The 26,409-nt window shown below is 43.7% G+C and overlaps 3 protein-coding genes across 4 annotated transcripts in view; 1 reads left to right on the plus strand and 2 right to left on the minus strand.

Moving 5' to 3' along the window:
* Nucleotides 1-23,705, plus strand: LOC144107770 (putative phytanoyl-CoA dioxygenase). 2 transcript variants are annotated; one of them, XM_077640937.1, is made up of 12 exons: nt 1-119; nt 179-325; nt 6,724-6,835; nt 8,265-8,359; nt 9,768-9,931; nt 11,697-11,859; nt 12,363-12,444; nt 15,545-15,726; nt 17,607-17,762; nt 19,257-19,391; nt 21,192-22,200; nt 22,480-23,705. In XM_077640937.1, the coding sequence occupies exons 3-11, from the start codon at nt 6,775-6,777 to the stop codon at nt 21,243-21,245; spliced, it is 1,092 nt and encodes a 363-aa protein (XP_077497063.1). In that variant the 5' UTR covers nt 1-119; nt 179-325; nt 6,724-6,774; the 3' UTR covers nt 21,246-22,200; nt 22,480-23,705. The 2 variants fall into 2 exon arrangements, with proteins under 2 accessions (XP_077497063.1, XP_077497064.1); XM_077640938.1 differs by lacking the exon at nt 6,724-6,835.
* The window catches only part of RpL29 (ribosomal protein L29), a 505,950-nt gene that overhangs the window by 33,172 nt on the left and 446,369 nt on the right, over nt 1-26,409 (minus strand). The gene's annotated exons all lie outside the window — the stretch shown is intronic.
* On the minus strand, nt 23,667-26,387 carry NdufV3 (NADH:ubiquinone oxidoreductase subunit V3). The gene is made up of 2 exons (XM_077640939.1): nt 26,003-26,387; nt 23,667-23,741 (listed from the first exon to the last, which is right to left on the minus strand). Exon 1 carries the CDS (start codon nt 26,347-26,349, stop codon nt 26,020-26,022), a length of 330 nt encoding a protein of 109 aa, XP_077497065.1. The 5' UTR covers nt 26,350-26,387; the 3' UTR covers nt 23,667-23,741; nt 26,003-26,019.

The following is a 26,409-nucleotide window of genomic DNA, read 5'->3' on the forward strand; positions in this document are numbered from 1 at the left end:
TGCGCATACAAATTTCTTTTTGCCTGTAAACGTCCACCGAAAACATATGAGTGCGGCATCATCATCAGTGTTATCGTCTGCTTGCTGTTTACCTTAGGGATCTCGTCACGGGAGCGAAAGTGCGTACCCTTCTCTACCCCAATTTTGGCTCCAACGTATCTTTTTTTCCTTGATGCAGCCACTCGGACGAGCATAGCCCGCAGGGACAGACGGGCACACTACACCGTAAGCCAGACGTACGGACTCGCGTGTGCTAATCGACGAGCTGGGCAACTGTCGTGGTAGGCATCCCTTGTCAACGCGCCGCTGGCACTTTGAACCGTCGGTAAGAACCTTTACTTGTCTGATCGCGACGAAACACGGGACGATGGGCGGTATGCAACGAGGATAAAGAAAGAAGGAAAAGTAAAGAGCGAAGTTATCCGCTTCTACTTTTGGCGCTGTTCGCGATCAGGGTCGGTAGGTCAACGACATTGATCTGTCACTTCGCATTTGTTTGCTACGATCGTGAGCATTGAGTGAAGAAAACGGAGATACATGATGTCCATGCATGTGAGAAGTGCTGTGGGTGGTTCTCGCCAGCTCGGAGGCCTTGCACCCGTCGACGATAGCACTTGCTCATATATCGTTTGTTATTGTCAACCGATTGCTGAATTGGCAAAAGAAAGTCCTGTCACACGTATACGTACTTCCTCAGGGTCAGTAGGAGCTCATGCATAGCCATGGGAACAGATGCCAACTACTACAACCAATCTGCTTTGCCATGGAGAGCTTCTGTAGAATCGGTTGTGGATAAAAATTAGATTATTTTCCGTTTTTATTATATTCTGCTCATCTCAAGCTTTCTGCACGTATTCAGTTGCTTGTCTATCGCAAAATTCAATTTATTTCATTTAGTAAGATCGATATCGTTTATAATTTTGTCGTCACCGGCCGATCGGTGGCTAATCCCCCAATAATATGTCTCTGCTCATCAGAACAGGAGAAACATTTCGCATTCGTGCGCGGCCCGCTCCGTCGCATTAATTTCCAACTCGCTGTTCTTGATTTTAAGAGAAGGCTAATCGCAGCGTGTATAAAAGAAGGAAGCTTGTCGTAGAGTTTCGTAAATTCAACTAAAGGCCAACAGAAAAACGAAAGTTAATTGCTGTGGCCAGCTGTGCGTATACACATATGTATATTCAGCTCGATCGCTAAGCGCGACGTTCTGCTGTCATTGAGATGGAGAGACCCTTTTTGTGAACGTCCGTGACGGTGCGCTAGCAATTGATGGATAAATTATATATGCAGGCGTTAAAGGTATACGTATTTACTACGTGGGCCAGATCGCGCACCTCTCAAGCTTTTCTGAATGCCGATTTTTTATAAATCGTTTTTTTTCTCGGGTTTTCCTCGTAGAGCTTTCGAGTTCAAAATTCCGCTATGCTGAATAAAATAAAGATACAGGATGAATAAAACAAAGTGAGCTAGCCAGCGCGTCATCAGGGCACATGGCGCTCCATATATAATTTCCCGTTATTTGCAAGTTTCCGCCAACGTTCCTACTCTGGATGCACTGAACGTAAGCGCAGCACTCGTGGTACGAGCGCGCGCGCGCGCGCTTATTTGGATGTTTCCGCAAGTTGCCCGTCGCAGTTTCCTTGAATGTAGTACGTGACGTCCGCGGTTGCGAGGGGTTGGTACAATTAACGGACGCTTTTTTTTTTTTGTATTCGTGCCCCGCGTTTTTCCTTTTGCATGCGGAGCATTGTTTCCCCGCGCAGAACGTTGGACACGAACTAGCAATTTTTTTTTTCTTTGCCGTCTCGAAGCATGCAGCTGCTTTCCGCTTCCTCATGTTGCGGCCTAGGTCGAGGGCAGGACATTTCAGGGGAAAAGAAACGTATCATCATCTACCACGCGCACAGTTATTTTATCCTCACCGAGTGGTTTCATATATTGTTCACTGCATGTGCATTATATAATGTTGAATAACGCAGAAAGAAATCCTTTCTTGAATCTGCACTGCCATTGGTAACTGTAACACTGATCAGACCTTGACTTCTTTCGTCAGAATGGCTGCGCTTGTCTAGTGGAATGACAAAGCTGTTATTATGGGCCCATTTGTGACGTTCAAGCTGTGTGGATTATTTACCAGAGGTGTACTTATACAAATACTTAGGTGTTACATATGTTGGACAACTGCTCATGGAGTGCACGTGTGGATCACGTAGTTGATAAAACTGGCAGGGTGCTAAATTTCATTCAAAGAAAACTAAGATTTTTCGTAGCCAAACCTGAAGAAAACTACTTTATTGACCTGTTCAGACCTATAATGGAATATGACTGTTTTGTATGGGACCCTGTACAGCAATCACTAATTGATAAATTGGAGAAAATTCAGAACAGGACAGCAAGGTTTGTCTTGGGCAGGTACGAGAGAAAAGGTACTTGTACAGCCATGAAAAAAAAAAAAAAAGTTGCATTGGGAGCCTTTTGCTTCTCGCAGAAGAAAGTTGCGACTAAGTTTTTGTACTTAATATTTTATGAAAAAACAGGAATTAATCGTGAAATATGTTCTAAATAGCCATTTTATGTTCCTAAATGGAACGACCATTCATGCAAAATTTGAGAGTGCTGTAGCAAGGCGAACTTTTTGTTTGCCAATTATTTGTTAAAACTGTGAGACGATGCAACCTGCTTTTAGATATGCAAGTGTCCACTAGTACAAATGAAGATGTGCTTTTTGCCATCGTGTAACCTCCCCTGTTATATAATTCCCTTGGGCGATGCGGCGTAATCTTGAATACAGAAAAAGAAAACCTCGCATGCTTTTTTTTTTCATGCGAAAAATATATGTGACGTTGGGGATATGATGAGTGGTGTAGTAATAAGCTTATGATCGATTACCTGATGGATTCTTCCATGCCAAAGCTGCACCCGGTCTGCATGAAGGATGACATATTGGAGTACGGATTAGTTTATGCAGCTTGAGGTTCTTTAATATGTTCCAAAATCTCAGTATATGAACATTTTTTTCACTCCGTGTTCATTCAAAGAGATTGCGGTCGCTGAGAAATAATCACGTATCCACATTCGTGGCAGTGAACCACAACCACCCTTCTAGTCAACGACGTGCATTGCAATTGTGTTCACATACAGGGAGTTATTCAACTGTCTGCTGCACATGTATACTCCTTCTCATTAGTGGTATTTTAAACACTACTTTGGTGCATTAAATTGATGGGTGATGTTGCATATATGTTTTTTTTTTCCTTGGCAGCTTGTATAGTGCCAACAAAAGACAAGCGAAGTGTCGCATTCACTCTCAGGCCAATTGTTCTTTGAGGGTTGGGAGAGATGAGCGAATATGGAGTAGCTTGGCAAGTTTTGCCTAACGGCTTTATCTGCCAGTGCACTCCTTTGACAGGTTATATCAAGACCTTTTCATTACGATAATCTCTTGATGTGCAACGGTCAGTTGTTGCTCCCTTTAAGAGCCATGACACTAGTGCATGGGAACATGGATAGACTGAACTGCACATCTCCAACCAAAAATTAACTTAATCCGGTCTCCTTCATCAGGGGTGTCTGAGGGCATGCAGTAGCTAGCGTCTTCTAAGTATGGAAGGGGGGGGGGGGGGGGTCAAAGGAATGACAGCTGTGACACGAAAGGCGGGGGGGGAGGGGGTTAGGCTGTTAGTCACGCTGGCGCCCTGGGGGGAGGTGGTGAATGGCAACTTTTTTTCATTGACTTGAAGAGCGAAGTCCCGGGGCATATACTGGGGGCAGGTTTCCTTTTGTGCCCTTGATACTGTTCGGGGTGGTCTGGATGTGCCAGGATTCCAGAAGGAAGCCTTTTGTGGTAATTTGTTTCGGTTCCGAGGATGCGGGTTTCTTCGAAGTTGATTCTATGGTCGGAGACCTCGGAATGTTCGGCTACTGGATTGCGCTCTCTTGCGAATTTTATGTTGCCGAATTTTTTCTTTGAAATTTTTGGTTTCGCGGATGTAGCTTGCGCAAGGAATTTCGCAGACAATGCCTTGGGCTCCTTCTCTCCGCGGCCGGTCTTTGGGAACAGGTAGGCAAAGCGCAACAGTGTTTGTGGGCTTGTGAGCAACCTACAGACCCGCTTTTTCCAGGATTCGGGCGATGGTCTCGCGCCCTGTTCCCAAAGACCGGCAGCGGACAGAAAGAGCCCAAGGCATTGTCTACAAAATTCCATGCGCCGACTGCGACACAAGCTACATCGGCGAAAACAAACATAAAAACGACGTGCGCAAATTCGCAAGAGAGCGCGCAATCCAGTAGCCGAACATTCCCAGGACTCCGACCATAGAATCAACTTGGAAGAAACCCCCATCCTCCAACCCATACCAATTACCAAAAAAGGCTCCTTCCCCTTCTGGAATCCTGACATATCCAAAGCACCCCAAACAGCTAGTATCAACTGCACAAAAGGAAACCTGCCCCCCAGTATATGCCCAGGGACTTTGCTCTTCAACTCAAGTAAAAAATGTTGCCATTCATGCACCACCTCCCTGCAGTGGGCCAGCGTGACTAACAGCCTAGCCTACCCCCCCCACCCCCCCACCCCCTGGCTGTCATTCCTTTGACCCCCCCCCCCCCCTCCCCTCCATACTTAGAAGACCTAGCTACTGCCCTCAGTCACCCCTGATGAAGGAGTGGAGTCCAGTCAGTGGGCTTCCAAACATTGGGTTAAGTTAAAATTTTTTGGTTGGAGATGTGCAGTTCATTACAAGTCTTCAAACCCAACCAGACAGGCAGATCTGTCAAAATGTTTAGTTTTCAAACATGGATAGAGGACAAGAACAATGACAAACAAGGACGCTAACTTTAAACTATCTTTCAGACAATTACCCACCATATATGTATATACCGTATAAATAGGGCCCTTCATTTTCAGGTTTTACATTTCCGAAATTCGAGGGGAGGGGGGTGCAAAAATCAAGCAATATTTTTTCAGTTCAAGTTCTGGTACAAATTGGGTCATCCAGCAGAAATTTTCATAAATTGGGTTTTTTTTGGGTCCAATTTTACAGCAAAAGACAATTTACTTTAAATGCTCATATTTGTGTGGGACACAAAATGCCGTTTTTTTTGCTCAGTATTTGTGAAACAACATGGAAATGACAAGTTGCATGAAAAAAAAACAAACTGTTCACCAAATTATATTTTTTTCTTGCCTGTTGAAATTATTTCGTCGCATATACTGTCAATCTGCTAAGTAGCACTTTGCATGCATGCAAGATCTGCTGACCTTGTATTCTACAGAGACAGTCGTTAAACCATCAGAGGCTATTTTAAATGGGCAAGAGCTCTGGAGCAGGGCTTTGTTAGTGCGGAGAGCGCTTGATACATGATGCCAAATAAATCTCTGATCAATAGCCTTGTTTTGGCGTCTCACTTCTAAAAGTTACTTTTCGAACATTTCCTCAAATCTCCTCAATTTTTTCAATGTCATGAAAAACTGCTGGTCGTTTAGCATTGCTAAGCACAAAATAATGTGTGATAGTGTAGTTTTTACAGGTGGGCACCACCACCAAGTACCTGAAAGCGTGATTGAGGTTTCCACTGACCCAGGAAGCCAGTTATGTGCATCTTCCAACTTTTTGATCATCAGTGCCAATTGCCTAGTGTTCACCGGCGGCCTATGCTCTAGTGCCGCGTTTCTGCAGCAATGTTCTCAATGCCAATACGTATTGCTCTAGTGCCGTGTCTCTGCCACAACGTTGTCCAAGCCAACATATGCAGCACACATCTCTCTGTCACCACTGCCACATAGCTCAAATGTTAGTTTGATAGTGTATTAGTGGATGAAGAAGACTATGTGCAATGCACAACACAAGAGTGCGTTGCAGTTTAACGCAACGCATGTTCGGCTGCAGCGATAGCCTAGTGCTCTCGTGCAGTGGCCTGCGAGGCTGATCTGTTCGCGCCTCCGCGGGTTCGAATACCAGTTGCGGATGTTTATTTAACCTATTTTTATTTATTACTTTCGCTCTGCTAGGTCTTCTATCACCTTGCTTAATTTCTCATGCAGCTACAAGTGTTGGTGCTTGGACACGTTGGATGTATGGGCTAAGTCAACATACACTGTGCTAGAGTTGTTTATTTCTTCACTTGCTTAAAGGGATTATGGAGCCAAATTTTCTAATTTCTGTTTTTCTTTCTTGCAATGGTGCATAAGACATCAGTATGAATAGACCATCATATGCAATTCACCTATGCCGAGTAAATTGTTTAGAACTAAATTTCTTCTCTCATGTTTTGCTTTTGATTTTAAACAGGCAAGCAGTAGCTATGAAATCGAAAGTTCAGTTCAGGACATGCAATGCACGTAAAACGACACTGCAATATAATTGCTGCTTCGTCATTTTAATTCACCAGTTCTTACAGCAATTTGCTGCAAGAGTTGTAATGACAAGCGAAGAAGCGTCTGTAATATTTCTGCTTTTTTTTATGCCTTGCATAATCTGAACTCAACTTTGGCATTATAGCTCTTTTGTCTGTTGAAAGCGAAACTGAAACGATGTCTGAAGAAAATCAGTTATAAATTATTTACATAGTAGGTATAGGCGAATTCCACATGGTGACATATGTTTACTGATGCTTTGCACTTGATTACAAAGGTGTCTGTACTCCTCTAAACCGCATGCTAATATTCCCACACTAACCCTGCCTACTTTCAAACTTGACAGTTAACCGTCTCTCCCTGAACAGAGTGCAGTTTTGTCGTGAACCGCTGGGTGGTGTCTTGGTGGTGGTTCTGCCATGTGGTTTGCCTTGGCGCGACCCTGCGCTCTGAGTCGATCAGCAGTCACGTTTAGGCTTGGTAGGTGTCCTGCCTCATATGACGTGTCATGGTCTTTGTGCGCCACTTGTTCCTAAAATTCTGTACAGCTGAGTGAGAGTGGAAGCCGTGGCCAACTTTTTCTTGTGGCAGAAAAAAATCGGCAACTGTCGGTGTCTGCTGCCGCGTGTCATTTACATAATTTTTTGCTCTTGCAAAAGCTTGGCTAAGGCAGTTTTGAATTTCTCATGCATGTAATGTGAACTGCAGTGTGTAGTGAGACGAAAAGTTCGCCGTCAACAGTGTCAGCCATATACAGTGGGCATGCTCAGTAGCAGATGCAGCATTTTGTGTGGTTGAATTTTGTGGTGTTCTGTTAGAGATCTATAAAGAGGGGATTTGTTCCACAATAGGGGACCCCGAACTAGATCCTTAGCTTTGTGATGCAGTTCTCTTTCCCAACTATCGATGATGTGAACAGTGCTGAATGAGCAAGAACAACTTTGTGAGCAGTTCCCAGAAAGGCCACTTGCTTACCACCGTAATGATAGGAGGAGGAAGCTGGAAATGGGTTTGAAGCTTCAAAATAAACTGTGCCATTAATTTCTGTGTGCAAAATGTCGCTCTGCGATTTGTAAAATGATTTATCTGTTTGTTATAGCAACAAGCACTTTGTCCGGGCCAAATGGTATGTCCATGGGTAGCCACGGGTTGATTGAAAGGGGCATTCCGAGAACGGAAAACTGTCATGTATACTTTGTTGATGTGAAAATAGGCAGAGTTGAGGAAGCAGCGTCTATCATCAGCCAGTCGGTAGCCAAACTGACTAACCACTGCATTGCCTCTTGCACTTTTCGCCATTGATTAGCCTTATCCATTCATGCATTATTTTTCACATTAACACAGTTTTGTGAATTTGGTCGCCTGATACTGGGTTTAGGAACATGAACTTCACTGCATAGGAGCTGGCTGGTTCTTTCATTTTTCTATACTGATTATCACAGTGCTAGTTGTACAAGGGACGTCAGCTGGTTTCACGATGTTCGGTGTTTGCACAGGTGCATTTGTGCTTATAGATCTCACCTCACCCACGACCTGTTGCAATCATACTAAGGCTGCTGCTCTGTCGATGTCTCAGGTTTGGCTCCTACAAGACAAGAATATACTGAACTGGACAAGTTGTAGTGGGTTCATAGTTATAATTCGCCCTTGTCTGTTCACACTGAATTCTAATTATGAAGCCCTTGAAGACAGCCTGCGATAAAATAGTAATGCATGTTGATGCCACTCTTGGGCAACTTGGGGCTTCTTGGTGCCCTTCATGTCAAAATGTGGCCAGCAGAACACCATGACATGTCTTTATGCCTGTGTTTATAAAAACAAAATTAAAGTGACTCAGTTTTATTAATAAATGAAAAACTTAATGATGGAAACAAACATTCTTTCTTTTCTCACTGTCTCACACTTCTAGGTACCATGGCCCAGGAACGCCTCAAAACAATTGTTGGCCACTTGAAAGGTGGCGGCATGACCAACGTCATCAGTATGTTCGAGGACAAAAACATTGTAAGTTCGCCTTGCTGTCTACCGCATGTAAAATCTTTGTACATGGCAGCGAACATGGTATAGCCCCTTGGAGCATGGCATCCACGTTTGTGAAGACCACATTTCAAAGTTTTTCTCGAAGTGTCTAGCTTTGTTTTTAGGAAATCATTGATGCCGGCCACATTCAAACTCTCCTGGACAGATTGCAAGGGTCATTTCATTTTCAGAAATTAGAGTCGCTTGTCCAAAGCAAGAAATAGAGATGGATGTTGTCAAGTTGCATGGCGCGCCTAGAAAGTGCTGTCGGGAGGTGTTACTTTTCTTCTCTACGCAGTGGCATGTTACGTAGTGGAATGTTTTACTAAAGGACACTTCAGCTGATCTTTTTGTGGAAACAGCTTCGGATGATAAAGAAGATAATTAATTGGGAATAAATGTGTTTTTTTGATAAATAAGGCTGCCAACCTTTGAGTGAGGAATTGTGTTGAATGCATGAATTTCCAAATTTCTGGAGCCATTCACGCTACTTTTATATAGGGGGCTTTAATTGTACACACACATATTTTCAAAAATTTTCACGATACTAGGACATAATGTTTGCCTGAAAGGGATAAGAGCAGTGCATTTAACTGGAAATGATGTGTGGTGCCCCTGGTGGGGTGGTTGCCTTGCTGGACTTAAATATGGACCTAGTGATAGACTTTAAGTAAGACATTAAGACGTGAAAAAAGCAGAGTTCAACGTGTTTACAGGCCAAGATGGGGATGACTCTGGTTACAAATATGAAGGTTTTGTGGCTGAAATGTGTTCAACAGGCTGGAAAGATATAGGCTGTGGCTGCAGTTATGAACTATTGGCACAGAAACAGTGTGAAGCACTTCTGACAAATGGGTGCCTTTGAAAAGTTAGATAATTCGGGATTCCATAGCTGTTAAAGCTTCAAAATATACATGCCGGACGGTGCATTTTGGAATTTTGGACGTTGACAAAATGAAAGATTTGATTTAGGGTGTTTAACGTCCCAAAGCGACTCAGGCTATGAGGGACGCCGTTGTCAAGGGCTCCGTAAATTTCGACCATCTGGGGTTCTTTAATGTGCACTGACATCGCACAGCACACGGGCCTCAAGAATTTCACCTCCATTGAAATTCGACCACTACGGCCGGGATCGAACCTGCGTCTTTCGGGTCGGCAGCCGAGTGCCATAACCACTGATCCACCGCAGCGGCTACAAAATGAAAGAAGACTTACTTAAAAATTTGGTGTGCTGGTTGCAGTGTAGAATTCAGCAGCTCGTTCAGACAGACTGTGGCTGTCATACTGCAGGACATACCTCCTGTAGTGCACTGATTGCTTCCCTCTGTTCCTTGAAATGGCATTTTTTTCCTTGCCTCATGTTGAGGTGTTGCATTCGTAACCCTTCTTGCAGCTGGAGGAGGTCAACAAGAAGATCGGTGCGTCCCAGTCAAAAGGAGGCTTCCGCTTCACCCTCGACAGCTGTCGCCTCTCGGACGAGCAGAGGCGCTTTTATGAAGACAATGGCTTCATCGTCATACGCAACCTGGTTCCTTTGCGAGACCTCGAAACCTACAAGTGTGTATTGGTCCTAATCTGACGACTAGACTGCGTCTTGTGTGACTGGTGTGTACAACATTGGCATGTCCCTTCTTAGTCTGAGTGGTTTTGTTCAGCAGACACTGTTACCAAGTTTGAGCATGCAAAAAAGACACACCTGCCACTGCACTTAGCAATGTACAGTGTAGAGATTTACACTGCTATATGAACTGTAGTGCTTTCAACCGCAGCAGCTTGCCTTGTAGATAACTGTCAAGTTTTTTTGGCTTGTTTTAAACCTCATAAAGGCATTGATCCTTTTAATGCTTCATGTAATGACACCACTCTTAGGTCACATTTTCCTGGCTTGCTTTTTTTTTATGAATTTATTTAGACAGTATGGATAGTACCTTTAATGTGTGATTGTGTGTGGCTGTTCTGGTAAGCTGTGGGGCTTTACTTTTCAATAAAACTTTATGTTGGAAAGCGGTCCTTTCACCCTACTTGCCCTTGGGATGTCATTTTGATGCCAAGTACACCTCAGTGTTTGGTCAAAGTTGTGCCTTGGTAATGCATTTATCAACAGTATGGGCAACTCTGCAGGAGTATATTTCAGCTATCTGCTGTCACCCCAAGTAGGTAACGAAGAAATGCCCAACTCTCAATGTTATTGCTGATTCTTGACAGCCTGATGCAAAAGCTTGTTTACACCTGAGATGTTTTTCAGACTTTTTCGCATGTTGTTAACTTAGCATGCCTGGTTGTGGACAAATAATACAAAGTTGTAAATTCAGAATTTCACTTGTAAAGCCTTTTCAGAGGAAAATAGGCAAAAGCTTGCTTATTCAGCAAACAATACATGGGCTTTACTACGCGAGATTAGCTGTAGCACGGCTAGAGCAGCGGTTTTGTTGTTGTGGTTTGTCTAGAGGTAGCTTTCAGGAAATAAGCCAGAAAGAGATTAAAGGTAGAGAAGTGAAAAAGTTTACATATTAAGTAAACTTTTTTGTCTGAGCATGCACTGTGTCGTTCTACATTAATATTTGCTTTTATAGTATTTTTGGAGCTCGCTCATCTACTACCTGTCTAGCTCAAAAGTCCTGATTCCTCGAAGCCCTTAGTGGCTAGTTTCCATGCGCTCATACCGAGATCGGTGGCAGTTCATTAAGGTATCATTTTATGGTACTAAATATTGAATTTTAAAGGAGTAAGTATAATGCTTATATATAGGAAGGCAATGCCTGGGCAAGGCACAAAAATCTATGCCAGCTAAGTAACTAATTAATTATAAAACTGCCCTTTATTGCGTGTGCAGTCTTAGTGTGCAATGTTTTCTCAATGTTGTGAAGAGTGTAAAGGCTTGCCAATGATCCACTACGAGCTCAGTGTCATTGAGCTACCACACTACCGTCCATGGAGGCTAACGAATAATTTTGAAAGTAAGTTCAGGGCAGCGTAGACAGCTATTGAAGGAAAACTGGTAGGTGTAGAGGGCAATGTGAATTGGGGAACATACTTGAGGTAATGGTATTCTAACACAAATAAAAGGGGAAAAAAGAACAGGTAGCGAAGAACAGGTAACCAGTGTTCGGTGGTCTGCCAAGGTAACAGAGCAGCTTTCAAGGGAAGAATAACATAGCAGGGGCCAACCGAAAGTTAAATGGAGAGATGAAATTAGGAAGTCTGCGGGGATAGGGTGGCTGTAGCTTTTGCGGGCCGAGAATAATTAGAGAGCATTGGGAGAGGCTTTTGTCCTGCAGTGGGCATAATCAATCTGATGATTGCTATTGTCCATCGCATCTAGGACACGGTTCCAAGAAATTGCTGATGGAAAGGTGAAGGTGCCAGGCCTGGTGGTGATGAAAGACATCACCAAGAGGGAGGCGGACCACAGCGAGTACGTGGTCAACAAGCTGCAGGAGCTGTACATGGACGACGTGCTTTTCAGCTATTGCACCTTGCCACAGGTCAGTGAAGAGGTCCCCACTGTTATGGCCACATTTGGAACGAAAGCATTTAGCACCTTGGTACAGAAAGCATTCCTGTTCAGCCATTTATTCGTGTTTAAAACTGCCAAATCTAGAGGTTGTCTTCAATTCGCTGGCATTTTGATACTCCGTTTCGCTAAATGGCAGTTACTTCTAAATCTGTTTAGCATCATCTCAGTATCGAGTGTTTTTTTTTTTTTTCATGAGTTTGCCTTGCGGAATCACTTTTTTGGCATCTTGTTTATTGCTGTAGTACAACAAACAAAATTAGGCAGCAGCACAGCCCTGCTATCTGCAGGACTCTTGCAGTACTGCTGCTGATATGGAAGCTGTACTTCATTGCAGTACCACTCATGAGCAATAGACAGTGCCATAGTCTATTTGGATGTAGTCATTGCACAACTATTGCAGAATGGCTATGACCATTGTACCTTGAACTTATGACATGTGCATGCAACCTAGAACAAGTGTGTTTTCTGCAGATTCTGGACTATGCCACCTCGTTCTGTGGGCCCAACCTGACTGCGGTGCACACCATGCTCATCAACAAGCCACCGGATACAGGTAAGCTTTACTTACACTGTAGCACCTATCAGTGGTGCAGGTGGAACTGTAGCAAAGATTAACCGATAGTACCAGATTTGTGCAGCCATATTAGCTAACCTAAATGCACGATGTTGCCCCATGCAAACTTTTACAACACAAAAAGGAAAGAAGATCCTGAAAAGGTACTTCTTTGTTGATCATAGGAAATGCAATAAGAAATGAGTGGTGTCATTCTGAAGGAACTGTTCTCTAAGTGCGCAAAAGTGGAAAAAATAAGATCGCTGTGCATAACATTACTGTCAGCTTCCCTCAACTCATATTCTGCCCTCGATATTTGGTAGCTACAACTAAATAGTATTGGCTTGTACTTAAGGTGGAACACAGCTTTGAAATCCCTCAAAATGGCCAAGAAATTGATTTTTGATAGCTGTATCTGTTTGTATGCCTCCTTTTTTAGGCTGTCCTTTAGTTTAATTGCTGAAATCGACCAAGAAGTACTTAAAAAAAAATGTTTCATGAACCGCAGCGGCTCAGCATTGCAGAGAACCACTCGAACAATGGTCGTTTTTCTCCATTACGGTTTTCTGCCCAGATACTCACCTTGCGGAAAATATTTATTCACTAATCTTGATCTATTTTGACCCCGTTTGTTTTTCTTGCGCTTATAGGGCCGTATTACAGGCCAAAACATTCTTTATTTTTCTAATTTATGAAATTTAAATTTCTTGTATGAAATCTTCTCACTCTGTTCTTCATTTCATAGAGAGAAATCAATGTGCCAAAGCTAGCACGCCTTCATACCTGACAGCGCAAAAAAACGAGGACAAAAGCGAACGAGGAGACACAACACAAGCGCAGAAAGGTTAAAAGATACACAAGAAAACGAGCCCATTGAACTAGAAATGTAGTTAATAAGAACAGAAAGTTGGGCTAGTTGGTGTGGATTCATACTTGACAGCGCAAAAAAAAACGAGGACAAAAGCGAACGAGGAGACACAACACAAGCGCAGAAAGGTTAAAAGATACACAAGAAAAAGAGCCCATTGAACTAGAAATGTAGTTAATAAGAACAGAAAGTTGGGCTAGTTGGTGTGGATTCATACTTGACAGCGTAAAAAAAACGAGGACAAAAGCGAACGTGGAGACACAACACAAGCGCCTGTTTGCGCAGGTTCTTGCAGTTAGGGGATCTCACCTGTTCAGCATATTTACCAATATGCGAGTAAATACATTAGTATGTCCTCATAAAGACAGAGGCCTCACCCACTGACTTCCAGCTCACCCTATCCTGCACCAAATACAACCATCTTATGCCCGCAGACTTCCTAATCTCATGCATCTACCGAATTTCCTGCTGCCTCTTGCTATGCTTGCCTTTCCTTGTAACCTATTGTGTTACTCTAAGGAACCATCGGTTATCTTTCTTTCGCATTACGTGCCTTTCCCATGCACATTTCTTCTTCTTGATTTCAACTAGGATGTCATTAACTTGCGCTTGTTTCCTGACCCAATCTGTTCTCTTCCCATCTTTTTCCTGTGTTCAAACCATTTAATTGCCTGAAAGCTGCAGACCTTCTGGTTCGTCCCTTGTGTTTGTTGTCTTGCTCACACCTATGTAATAGCCTTAATTGCCCCGATAAGGTAGCAATTTTTTTCAAAAAGTCATTTGCTAGCTCAGTTTGCTTCCCTGTATATTTCTCCTCTTGTATGCACATTTCGCAAGCTGGTTTGGTTTTGTTGCAAATATACACCAACTAGCCATTTTCATCGCTATATTTATGAATGGATGTGCAGACTTTTGCTGGATTCTGGCATACAATGCATGCTTTCTTAGTATATGGCAGCAAAAAAAAAAAAAAAGGCAAAGGCACTTAAGCCGTAGGGCGTGCGCTGTGGCATGATGTAACCCGATGCCACGCAGCTGGGAATTCTTCCTCCGCATGGCTCTGCATAGCATACGATCCGATAGCTTCAATGGGTTAGTGGCCATATAGTCAGAATTGGTCATTCTGTAGTTAACATTGATAGATCCCTGGGAGTCCTCATACCACTCGTGGCACAGTGGTGCAGCGGTTAGGTGGTGTGCCACTGCCCTGGCATCGCAGGCGCTGCCACTGGTGGGACTTGTGCGATCCAGGTTGTCCCGAGCAACCTCGCCCGACCAATCATTAATTTAACGGCCACCTGCCAGGTTGCATGAGGACACCATATTTTATGGGTACCATCAAATGTTGTCACATATGCATGCACGCACGCACACACGCATGGGTTTTCGTTGAATGGGGCAAGTAAGGCTTACGCCTTAAAAAAGACATTGCATCCACTTACCCACAGGGCACGACGAGTAAACAATGCTAGCTGGTTGGCGAAATGATTAATGCAGTGATGCAATGATGATACTATGCATATTGCTGCGACGATTGTGCCTGAGTTATGGAAGGGTAACAAGGTGTGCCACTGAACTCGACCATGCAGAGAAAAATAACCGAAGTTGCCTATGAATGACTTGGCAGATTTGTAGCTGAGGAGAACTGTACTATGCATCTGCATCACAGTCTGGGTTGTGGCCTCCAGTTCGAATCTGGTTGCCCTGATTGGCTTTCAGCGTAAGGTGGTGATCAGGAGACAATCTTTTTTTTTTTGCTCTGTGCCTTCCTGCATCAAAGGGCATGCAGATGGGACCGTGGCACCGACAACAGTAACGCAAAACCAAGGGAAACTAGGACAATACAGCTAGTGATGTAAAAATAACACATTATATATTGCATGTTGCGACTTCAAAAGTAAAATTACTAGTACGAAAGGAGTACTTTCGAGGATGGTGATCCTAGTTCAGGATCCCATAGGTGGTCGGCACAGCTTCGGTGCACTCCAGTGATTGTGACATTGGTCAGCCACTCCTTTCAGGAGGCATGGGTGGCATAAGGTTTAGGTCGTACATTTTGGATGGCTCAGTACCACCAGCCAATGTGGAGTAATCACCGCAGTGCAGGCATTGTGGAAGTGAAATGTGCAAAGTATTGGTTTTAGAGTGACGAAAAAATGGAGTGCAAGTCTTGTTTGTCGCTGCCTCATAGTTGATAAAGGAACTGAATTGCAAACTTCTCCCTTCATGCAGGGGCTCTCACATCGCGTCACCCACTCCACCAGGACCTGTACTACTTCCCGTTCCGGCCAGCAGACCGCATTGTGTGTGCATGGACGGCACTCGAAAAGGTGACCCGCGAGAACGGCTGCCTTGTGGCTGTCCCCGGATCACACCATGGAGAGCTGATGGAGCACGGCTACCCTGAATGGGAGGTACACTGCCACGGGTGCCTACTTCACCATTTTCTTTTGGGGCGGATGGTTAGCTGTTTCAAGAGTTTGGCTTGATAAGTGCTTGTCGGATGCTTGTTTGTTTGGCCAGCATGTTAAGGAAAGCAGATCAGTTTGCTGTGCCTACCTTACCAAGAGTAGGGCACTTTTAAGAGTGCTAAGTAATCCAGTTCCATTTCATTGTGTCTGGTTCAGCACTGCGCATTGTTAGTTACAGCAGGGGGGTGAAACTTCCTATACCTCCCAGCGGCCACGAATTACAGATACTCCAATTCCTCCTTCAGTTACGTTCATAGTGTTTTGTGGACGAATAATGGCGTATTCCCATGACAACAGACGACCAAAACATGCGGGCGCCAAGGAGCCGGGGGCGGGGGGGGGGTGGGGTGGGGGGGGGGTTTACATGGCATCTGCTTCACGTGTGGACTGGCCCAAACTTGTGCTCGCTAGGGGAGGTGGGCAGATGTATCGTTGTTCACCTGCTCTTTGCACGGCTGCGCGCCACACTTTACTTGGATTTCCGTACACTATTTCTTTGCCGTTGTAGCATGTTAAAACTGGTTGCGCTGCTGCTCAACAATGGTAACCACAGCGCTGAGCCAGTATATGGAGAACAGGGAATATATTTTCCATGGTTTGATTGACACATATATCCTCCCCGTTACTTTCATTCTAAAAGAGATATTTCTCAAAATACACTATGTCTACTGTTACAGCATTCCGTAAAATACATATAATATGCGTCGACGCACCAGAGGTGTTAATTTTCTCTAAAACGGCACAGCTGACATTTTTAGTACATCATTTCATGCATCATTCATGCAATACATGTTCGATCAATCCGTGCATACTGTTCACACAATACATAAGGATCATTCTGTGCACAGTGAGTGCACACAATTGAATGCATGCACGATGTGCCTTACAATCGTAGATAATTGCAAAAAATTGTTTAGTGTTTATGTAAACACGTGAAAGCTTAGCACTATCACGCAATGGCCTTCACTCTCCATGCTAATATATGCAACACCAATAGAATTCATTTAACATACAGTTACGTAATCAGTTTCCACGATGTGCCGACTCTTCTGCAGACTAAACATGATGACTGCTTCGTCAACAGCAATGACCAAATCATAGTTCATGATCCACGGTGCCAAAATGAGCGGTGGCTCCCGTGAAAGCGAGTGATGGTAGAGGTTCCATTGTATCCGTGCGGGTCTCACCGCACTCTTCGCTATTTCGAAGGTCACGAGCACAAAACCAAACACAACCGTAGGTGTCGCAGCACCGATATCACTAACGCATGAAGGAACACACCGAGGAAGTGTCTGTGACAGGCGCTGCAAAGCAGGCAACAGCGCCCGAGATAACGCGACTGACAGAGTTCGCGAAACACGCAAACGATGCACGGCGGTTACAACGGCTGCTTGGGTCATAAATTAAAAATGCATAAAGAGGGAGAGAGATTGTTTCTCCTTTCAGAAACTTCTTGCGGCCAGATCTCGCTCTTTATTATAGACACTAGCGCAATCCCTCCTTCAGTTACTTTCATAGTGGATGGCGGACTAGTTACGGCTTCAACGGAGGTTTCTCCAATTAGCCAGAATGGAAATTGTTTGCGCTATCCTGCCCCTGGTTACAACCTAGGTTGCATACTGCTATAACGAAACAGTAGCTTTAGCAAAGAAATCATCAGGCCCCCTTTATCTTCATTATACCGTGGTTCAGCTGTGTATATCTGTAAAAACTACACAGTGTTAGTAATAGCACAGGAAAACTTGACGGGCATGGCTGTACACCTTACAACACCTCACCACCTTTTATATGTTTTGTTTATTTATTTCTTCACTGCTTACTAGGGTGGTGTGAACAAGATGTACCATGGAGTCAAAGGCCTGGCAGACAGCGTATTCGACAAGCGTGTCTACTTGGAAATGGAGGCTGGTGACACCGTCTTTTTCCACCCAGTTCTCATCCACGGTTCAGGTGCTAACAGGACCAAGGGATTTCGCAAGGTGTGCATTCTGGGGTCCTTCATCTCAATGCCTTTGCGAATTCATTTTCCTGCCTGCAAAGCTTAGGACAAACAGGGTGTGTGATGTGAATTGGGAGTTTTCGAGCCTAGTACAGTTTGCAAGTGATTGTGACACTTCCATCTTGGTTCTAAACACAGCGATCCCCTCTGGTGCCATTGAGTTTATTGTCTCTCATTGCTTTGATGAGACGGCATGTTAGTTTAACCCTTTTCAAGGTGCAAGCCTTGTGCATGTCTCACATGTCCACAAACCATAAAATTGCACCCAGAATGACTCTAGGAATTGAATGACATCACTTTCCAAGCTGTTTTGACTACTGGTTTTGTAGAAAAAAAGTGGTATAGACAAAAAAACTGATAAAAGGCCTCATTTGTGGTATGTAGTCGTACCATGGTGTTCTGGACATATTAGACAACTTATATTGGAATTAAAAATTTCTTCAAGAAGTATTGTGGAAAAGAACCAAAGCTCGAAAATTTTTCTTTTTTTTCCCCCTAAGATGGGTCTCGCCGAACTGTACAGCAGAGCTTGTAAAAACACACAGAACACCAAGGAGGCCTATTAGTGAAATATAAAAACACACTAAATGGCTTGCTTGATAGTTCACTAGTTTTGCCTATATATGGTACGTGGGTACGTAGGTGCACTGTTTCCCCTTTGCCACCACTTGAAGCAGGTGGAACACATGAGTCTCGCTGCTGCACAAAAGGTTAAGGTGCTGTCAGGGCAAAGTACTCTAATTTTAATTCTGTAAAAGCCGCCGCGGTGGCTCAGTGGTTTTGGCGCTCAGCTGCTGACCCGAAAGACGTGGGTTCGATCGCGGCCGCAGCGGTCGAATTTCGATGCAGGCGATATTCTAGAGGCCCGTGTACTGTGCCGTGTCAGTGCACGTTAAAGAACCTCAGGTAGTCGAAATTTCCAGAGCCCTTCACTACAGCATTCCTCATAACCCGAGTCGGTTTGGAGCGTTAAACCATTACAAAACCACAAACCATTATGTAAATTGCACCACCCCTTACTCTCTTTTACTGGAAAATCATGGCAATAAATTGTACCTTTTCTATGCAGTCGGCTCGATAAGACTGCATTGAAAAGTCTCCGTTGTTAGGTATGTGCTAGAAAAAGCCAGTTTATTGTTTTCACCACCAATTACTAACTGGCAGGAGTTCTGATGGAAAGCCAACCTGCTAACCTTTATTGAAAACAGAAACGGCAAGAACACATAATGGTGCTTTTGTGCGTCTTGTGATGGGTTCATTTAATGCCCCCACTTTTCCCACTGAAACGAAGTTGAGAATAGTTGTTAGCATTGCATGATCAGATCTCGGAAACAACAAAGGGTGGAAGCAGTTATGAAGTTTGTGGTGCTAGGTATTTTTCGTTGTTGTTGTTGTCATGTCTGACACATGCAGTTTGTTGTATTCCTGGTGCATTCACAATGCCCTTTTTTTTTTAATTTACTCCCTTCATCAGGCCATCTCCTGTCACTACGCTGCCTCAGAGTGCCAGTATATTGACGTCGAAGGCTCTGTCCAGGATCCCATCGCTGAAGAAGTGCTCGATATATTCCGGAAGCGCTTTCCGAATATCGCTGTCAAGAGCTACGCAGTGAGTACAAGACTGCAGCGTACAATGGAATGAATGCGGAGTGCACTATTGAGATCGTGTCGTGTCTGAACAGGAATGTAATTGAGCTGTGGATGCATTAGGCCCTTCTACAACTACCTTGTTATGTCTTATGCGTCGGTGAAAGTAGCTGGAGTGGTTTACCCATTTTCACTTTTGTCAGCACGAAAGAAATAAGCAAGGTCTATGCATTACTTGAAGTGCAACAGAAATTAGAAGATTCAAGTGAGGTCAAGATCCAGAGAAGCTTTTCTACCTCGATAAGTTTAACTTATGAGGAACTTTAATTATCTCTCAATGAAATTGAACCTGTGGTCACCGCAGCTAAAGCCACATGCTACAATGTTCCTATTGACTTTCACTGAAATACCTGGCCACTCTTTTCATGCGGCTGACAGGTGTGCATGTTGTATGTTGTCACACAGCAATCAACACTGTGTCAATGTCGCCATGTGTCTGCTGTGAGCTGCAAAGCACTTGATTCCAAAATGAATTACCTTCATTTGTGGCAACAGTGGAGTTGTTTTCATTGCCCTATACATACCACATACCACACGCTCCTTTCAGTCGTCTTACTTGGGCTGTCTTTTTCGCGCCGTGGTGGCTCGGTGGCCGTGGTGCTCTGCTGGTGAACCCAAGGCCACAAGGTCGAATCACTGCGTTGTGTGGTGTCAGTGTGAACCCCAGGTGGCTGAAAATGATCCGAAGCCCTCCACTACAGTGCCTATTCTAGCCACATGTGCAGCTTCGGGACACGAACCCCGCATATCATGCCTTGCCATACCGCACCATACGTTTTAGTTAAAGTCTGAGATTATTTGTATCAAGCACCTTTGCGCTCTTATGCGATGGAGACTCTTGCAGGTGATCAGCTCCATTCATCTTTGCACATAATGCCAAAGTTACTGTTCGTATTTATACTGTGGCAGGCTCTAGCAGCTGTGGTGTTGCCCACAATCGAGGTAAAATCATTGCCCGCAGTTGTGCAGAAGCTAACAAATTTTTTGGACAGCAAAAATTCAAGCACGTTGATTATCTAGATGGCTTCACGGAGCTACCCATTGTGCCACACAGTTAGTTTGGAGGCTTCCTTATTTTTTGGGCTGCCTGGTATTTGGACTTCTTCCCTTCAATCAAAAAAAAAAAAAATCGGTTGGTAACTGCATTGTGTCCTTTCTAGACAGCTATCATGCTCACACTTGCTATGGGCTTTTGTCTTTTCTCAATTCTGCTTTCAGCAAAGTTCAGTGTCTCTGCTAATGGTAGTTTTGTATGAAGTGAAACCTCTGTTGTATTCGTGCCCTTTGTCATATTTTGTGCTGTTTTCACTTGAGTAAGAATATAGTTCTTGTTTGTATTATGCCCATTATGTGCACTATTTTGCGGTGTAATTCAGATGCATGGACAAACTGTGATCGGTACGGTGAAGACATCATGCCTTTCATAATCTACTGTTATTGCCGGTATACAGTCCACACCAGGCGTATAGTCTCCGGGCTCATAATGGCTGGGGAAAAAATTTTTTTGCTAGATTGGCCGCACTCGCTGTATAGTAGTTCAAACCCTGTACATGGAATTGCATTGGGCATTTTACGCTATATTGGGCAATATTGAAAAAGAGAATGCTGTGTGCTCAGCACCTATAGATAACCTGCAAAGCCCAAAGTTTTAACTTTTAAACGTGTTTAGCCTGTGGGCTGAACACAGGAATTTATAGTACACATGCAGTCACTTGAAACAGCGTGCAGGAATCTGAACTTTTCTGGTTCTTCTTTTTTCCAGGATGTGTGGAAGCTGAGGGCTCGTCATGTTCGAGGCAAGGAAGGAAACCTCTGACCAGTTGGAAGTTGAAGACGCGGTAGTTTTGGCGTTCTTCATCACAAAGAAATAAGAAGAAGGCTGCTCAAGAACTTTCACTTAAAGAGACAGTTCACTTCAGCTCATTTTAGTTTTGTACACTATTCACAACTAACGAAATTTGATCGTGTTTTGGAACGTTTATGAGGATGAAACCAGCTGTATGGGTGGTTTTTTGTATATCTCATTGTGTTCTGTCTGTGAATTTTGATATTAAAAGCACTATTTTTCGATCAGGTGGCTGTGTCTCTCTGACCTGACCACCCACTAGTAGGCATCTCAGGTGAATAGCTTTGACTCATTGGCAATGTACAAGCAGTTACCTTGTCTTGTCGAGTCTGTATGTATTGGTGCAATAGTTGTGACAGTACCTGCCCAAATTTTTGAAAAATTCACTGCCTCTAAAAAAAAGACAGGCAGAAGGTTAGCACATTGACATAATTGGTACTGAACAATAATGCCATACATTTTGGACTGGGATTGCACATTCTGTAATGCAGCATAACATTGCATTATAAGGTGTCTTCAAGGGCCTCTTCCAAGTTGTATATTAAATTAAATAACTTCATAACAGAGCGCCATGCAAGCTAAACGAGTTCTTTGGGTAACTAAGGCAGTGAAGGCAATTAAGGCAGACTTAAGGCAGAGTATCTCACACAAGATGTTTATCTCAATTTTTATTTCTAGTATCAACAATTGTAGAACATTGAAAAAGAGTGCAGGTGTGCTAGTAATGTTCAGAACAAGATAGGTGGTGAAATTTCTGACATGGGAAGCTTGAATGACATAGTAAGCTTGCTTTAGGCTCTTTCATTGTTTTTAATAGGGGTTGGACTGCAGCAAGAGAAAGTGCATGCTACTTGCTGAATGAGTGTGTGACAGGCACTGTTAATAATAATAATAATTGGTTTTGAGGGGGAAAGGAAATGGCGCAGTATCTGTCTCATATATCCTTGGACACCTGAACCACGCCGCAAGGGAAGGGATAAAGGAGGGAGTGAAAGAAGAAAGGAAGGAAGAGGTGCCGTAGTGGAGGACTCCGGAATAATTTCGACAACCTGGGGATCTTTAACGTGCACCGACATCGCACAGCACACGGGCGCCTTAGCGTTTTTCCTCCATAAAAACACAGCCGCCGAGGTCGGGTTCGAACCCTGGAACTCCGGATCAGTAGTCGAGCGCCCTAACCACTGAGCCACCGCGGCGGGGCCAGACACTGTTGCCAATGTGCATTTTTTGTGCTGGTTTACTGGTGTCCACTTTTAAGTATGTAAGTGTATTCAGGGCTGCAAAAACGTGATTGTGGTAAGATTCTGTGGCTTATTGTGCAACTTCATGCGTTATGCTCTGTCAGGTAAACAATTTGCAGCCATTGCTTGCACCGTGAAAGATTTGCACCACAGTGTATCAAGGTAAACAAAATGACCAGCCTTAGGAAAGTCTACATTTATGCAATATGTGTAGTGAGTCAAGTGGTGCGCTACTGGGCGGTTTTTATGGCAAGGTGTGTGAGAGCCACAGAACACGTGCGAGTGTATTAGGGCCAGGCTATAGGAAAGCGCCACTCCAAACGATGTGCAAATTGCAACAGGTCTTTGTGCAGTGGTCTCTCGCATGTGACAAATCTCCTCCCAAGTGGTGATGTTCCATGCTATAACCAAAATTCCCTAGTTCAGGTCCTTTTTCCTTGCAACAGGCAATTTCGGTTCTTAAAGTTTATTTGACCCTCACGAAAATTCCCTGTTTGCCGAATTTTACCGCTCAAATTCCCTGAAGAGAAAATTCCCCAAATGGAAGATCGCTGCTTCCAAGCTTGACCTCAGCTCAGCAACAATCCCAGTTTATGAAAATTCATGTCACAAACTTTGCAAAGTGAGTGTAGCGTGTTTCTGAGCTCATTGCAATGACAATATTTTGTTGTCAGCATGACTCTTATTAAATAGGCTATGCAATGTGCAGTCGAGGCAAGGCAAACTGCAAAATTAAAAGCAAATCTGCCCAAAGCATTTACCTTTATATTCGCTCTGCAACAGCTCAGAATGCAAGTTTTAAACTGCATGAATTCCTCTGGGTTTTAGAAGTTTTTGTTTTGCATTTTGGTGTATGGTACAACTCTTGCAGTACAATGGTAGATATTGTGCTAGGCTTTTTTTCAAGTTATGTGTGATGTCAAAGTGTGATTTTACACAGGTGCAGCCTGAATTTTAACTTACTCTAACCTTAAGCTTACGCTGTTCAGTAGAGAGTATTAAAAATCGAGCTTGGTGCCACATTTATGCCATGCTGAGCGGAAGTTGTCAGTAGGCAAGATGTGTTTTTTCACGACTGTGGACTGACAGTTTTTATGCAAGTGCCTCAAGAAGTCTTTGTGTATGCCTGCAATGAGGTGAAGTAAGCATATTTACTGCTTTGAACAGCAATAAAGGATTTTATTTTTCAGTGTTCGCTTCTTGTGTTCGGACCATCTACATCAACCTGGAAAAAGAAAAAACGCATTCTGCTTGATGTTGCTTCCAACAAATGCAGCACTTATCAACGTTGGTTTTCCAATAGTCAGCGCCAAAGGAAGCCACAAAGGATACACAAAGACATCATGCAGTCTTCCATATTAACAGTGCAAAGACTGCACAAAGGAAGGGGAGGACACAACAGCCCTGTTGTGTCCTACCCTTTTGTGCCGTCTTTGGGCTGTTAATATGGAAGTACGTAACCAGTTCGCCCAAAATATTGTATCATGGATTCACTTAAAAGGAGAATATGGACCAAATTTTTGCTTTTCCTGTTCCCTACTTCCAAATGATTTGTTAGTATGTATAGATCACCTCTCAATATTTTCCTATGGCCATTAAATAATTTATCATTGAATTTCTTCTTGATGCTTTTTTGGTTTCAACAACTAAGCAATGGATGCGATATGCAAGGTGTGTTTAGGCCAAGTAAGGCATGAAAAGAACTGCACATGACTGCTGAGGCACAGTTTTAATTTATTACAATGCTTTAAGTCGGCCTCCTTCAAGAGCTGGAATGACGACAAACGACCTATCAGCTGTTATACTGCAGTTTTCTTTTCACGCTTCTTGTGACCTAAAGCCACCTTTGACGTAATCATCATTCGGTTGATGAAACCGAAATGGCATGAGGGAAGAAATTCAATTATCAACTGAATAAGTATTCGTAGGCAAATACCACATGGTGATCCATGTATTCTAATGTTTTGTGTGTCATTACAGAGAAGAAAATGGGCAACTAAAATCAGATGTCTATATTGTCATTTAGGAGGTGTTTGTGGTACGTCCGCTAAACGAGATGACATGTGAGATGCGATGCTATCGACATCTGTGCGTGCTTGAAGCCAGTGTATGAGTATAGGGACCGGGTAAGATTTGGAAGCAGCATGTATGTCCTGGAAAACCCGAAGGGTACCACGCACTTTCTTTAGGTGCTTGAGAGCTTCTTGGGAATGAGTGAATAGGTGTACCTGGTTATAAGGAGGGTCGTCAGATAAAGCTGCTATGGCATTTAAAATCGCTTGGAGCTCCAAGGGAAGAGGTGATGAATTTTCAGTACTTTTTGTAACCTATTAACGTAATAAAGTTCATTAATGGCATCACGTTTTATGCCGTGCGGCACATTTAGCGTCGTAAATAAATAATATTGTCATTTAAGGTTAAAACAAACCTGGAATCGGCAATGAAGCAACGATACTGTTTTGTTCGCACACATCTCGTCCCAACCTATAGACTATCAGTGATAGTTATTACATGTAACACAACTGCTGCAAATAAAAGCACATTTATTGCAATGCTTTTGAGATGATGGCAAGTCACAATTATTTGTCACATTAAATCACCATTTTGCACAATTTTAGGGTGGTCGATTATGGGATTAGTTGCTGCACCAGCTAAGCAGTAATGCCAATGGTAACAAATGTGGATTTTTCCACGAGAAATGCACTGGTCTATAGCGGCATTCTTGCAGCTACTTCATTCTCTGCATGCACGCGCCTCACTTCCACTCATTTCAACAGCCTTATTTTATGCTTTCTAGCAGACCACAGCAAAGGAGCATTTTGAATGTGTTTCGGCATGACAAGAACTGGTCGTTAAATTTCGTCTTAGTAAAAACCAATAAGCATACATCCCTCTGCATATTTAAACGTAGTCGAAATTCAGTTGCATGCAATGCACAGAATCCTACCTGAGTGAATAACTCGCTCGCACGTTACAATCTTCACTATACAAAAACTAACCATAGTGATATTCGTAAATTATTCTTTTACCTCCCTTAACTGGCAGGAATGTGGGTTTGCTGGACTGGAAGTTATGCACTGACAAGACCGTTCAGTAGTCGTTTGGAGTAGCAGCATTCCGGCCTTGCACATTAAGACCGCAGCGAGCGTGTGCACGGGCGAGTGGCACAGACCGGCCGCACTGGCCCACAACTTTGAGGGAATTGCCGTGCTGAACTTAAGGTACTGAATGGCAAGTTATAACTTTTCGTGCATTCGTAAGTTTCACATGAGGCCGTTACTTTAACCTCCAATACAACTCCAGAGTGACAGAACTAGGTATAACACTTCTGCTGCCAAGCGGCAATTCTTTCATAAGACGCCTACATAGTCGTGAAGCTTAAAACGTGAAAACCGGTAACAACTGAAAGACTGCAGCTGAGCTCCTCGGAGGCGGGGCTGTAGCATTCTCGCGCTCTGCGCTTTAGCACCTTTTGAAGTAGCTCACCTAGTGTGCCGTTACTCCTACTTCTTGCTCGACGGCTGCGGCAGCCGCGACTTGGACATATCAGCGTGGATGTCGTAGAAGCTGTACGGGTTGTGCTCGAAGTATTCTTTAACCTTATAACCTTGTGTCGCTCCGCTCACATTCGCCGTCTGCTGCGAAGAGGCTGCGGGAGGAGCTTTGGACGCCGGTGGTGGTGACGGCTGGGGCGGTTTTTTTGCATCCTGCGTGTTCTTAGGACCTTGTCCCACCGATGCCAGGAATCGCGTTCCGTTCGAAGCGACGCCGCTCAAGTTAGCGGGTTGAAACCGCAAGAGGCAGAAAAATTTCTGACCGATGAAGGCCGCCATTTTGACCGTGAACGACTTTGACTGGCTGAAGCCATTGAAGCTTCAGTGGCTTCGGCTATT

This window comes from Amblyomma americanum, chromosome 10, assembly GCF_052857255.1.
Source record: "Amblyomma americanum isolate KBUSLIRL-KWMA chromosome 10, ASM5285725v1, whole genome shotgun sequence".
NCBI classification, from domain to species: domain Eukaryota; kingdom Metazoa; phylum Arthropoda; class Arachnida; order Ixodida; family Ixodidae; genus Amblyomma; species Amblyomma americanum.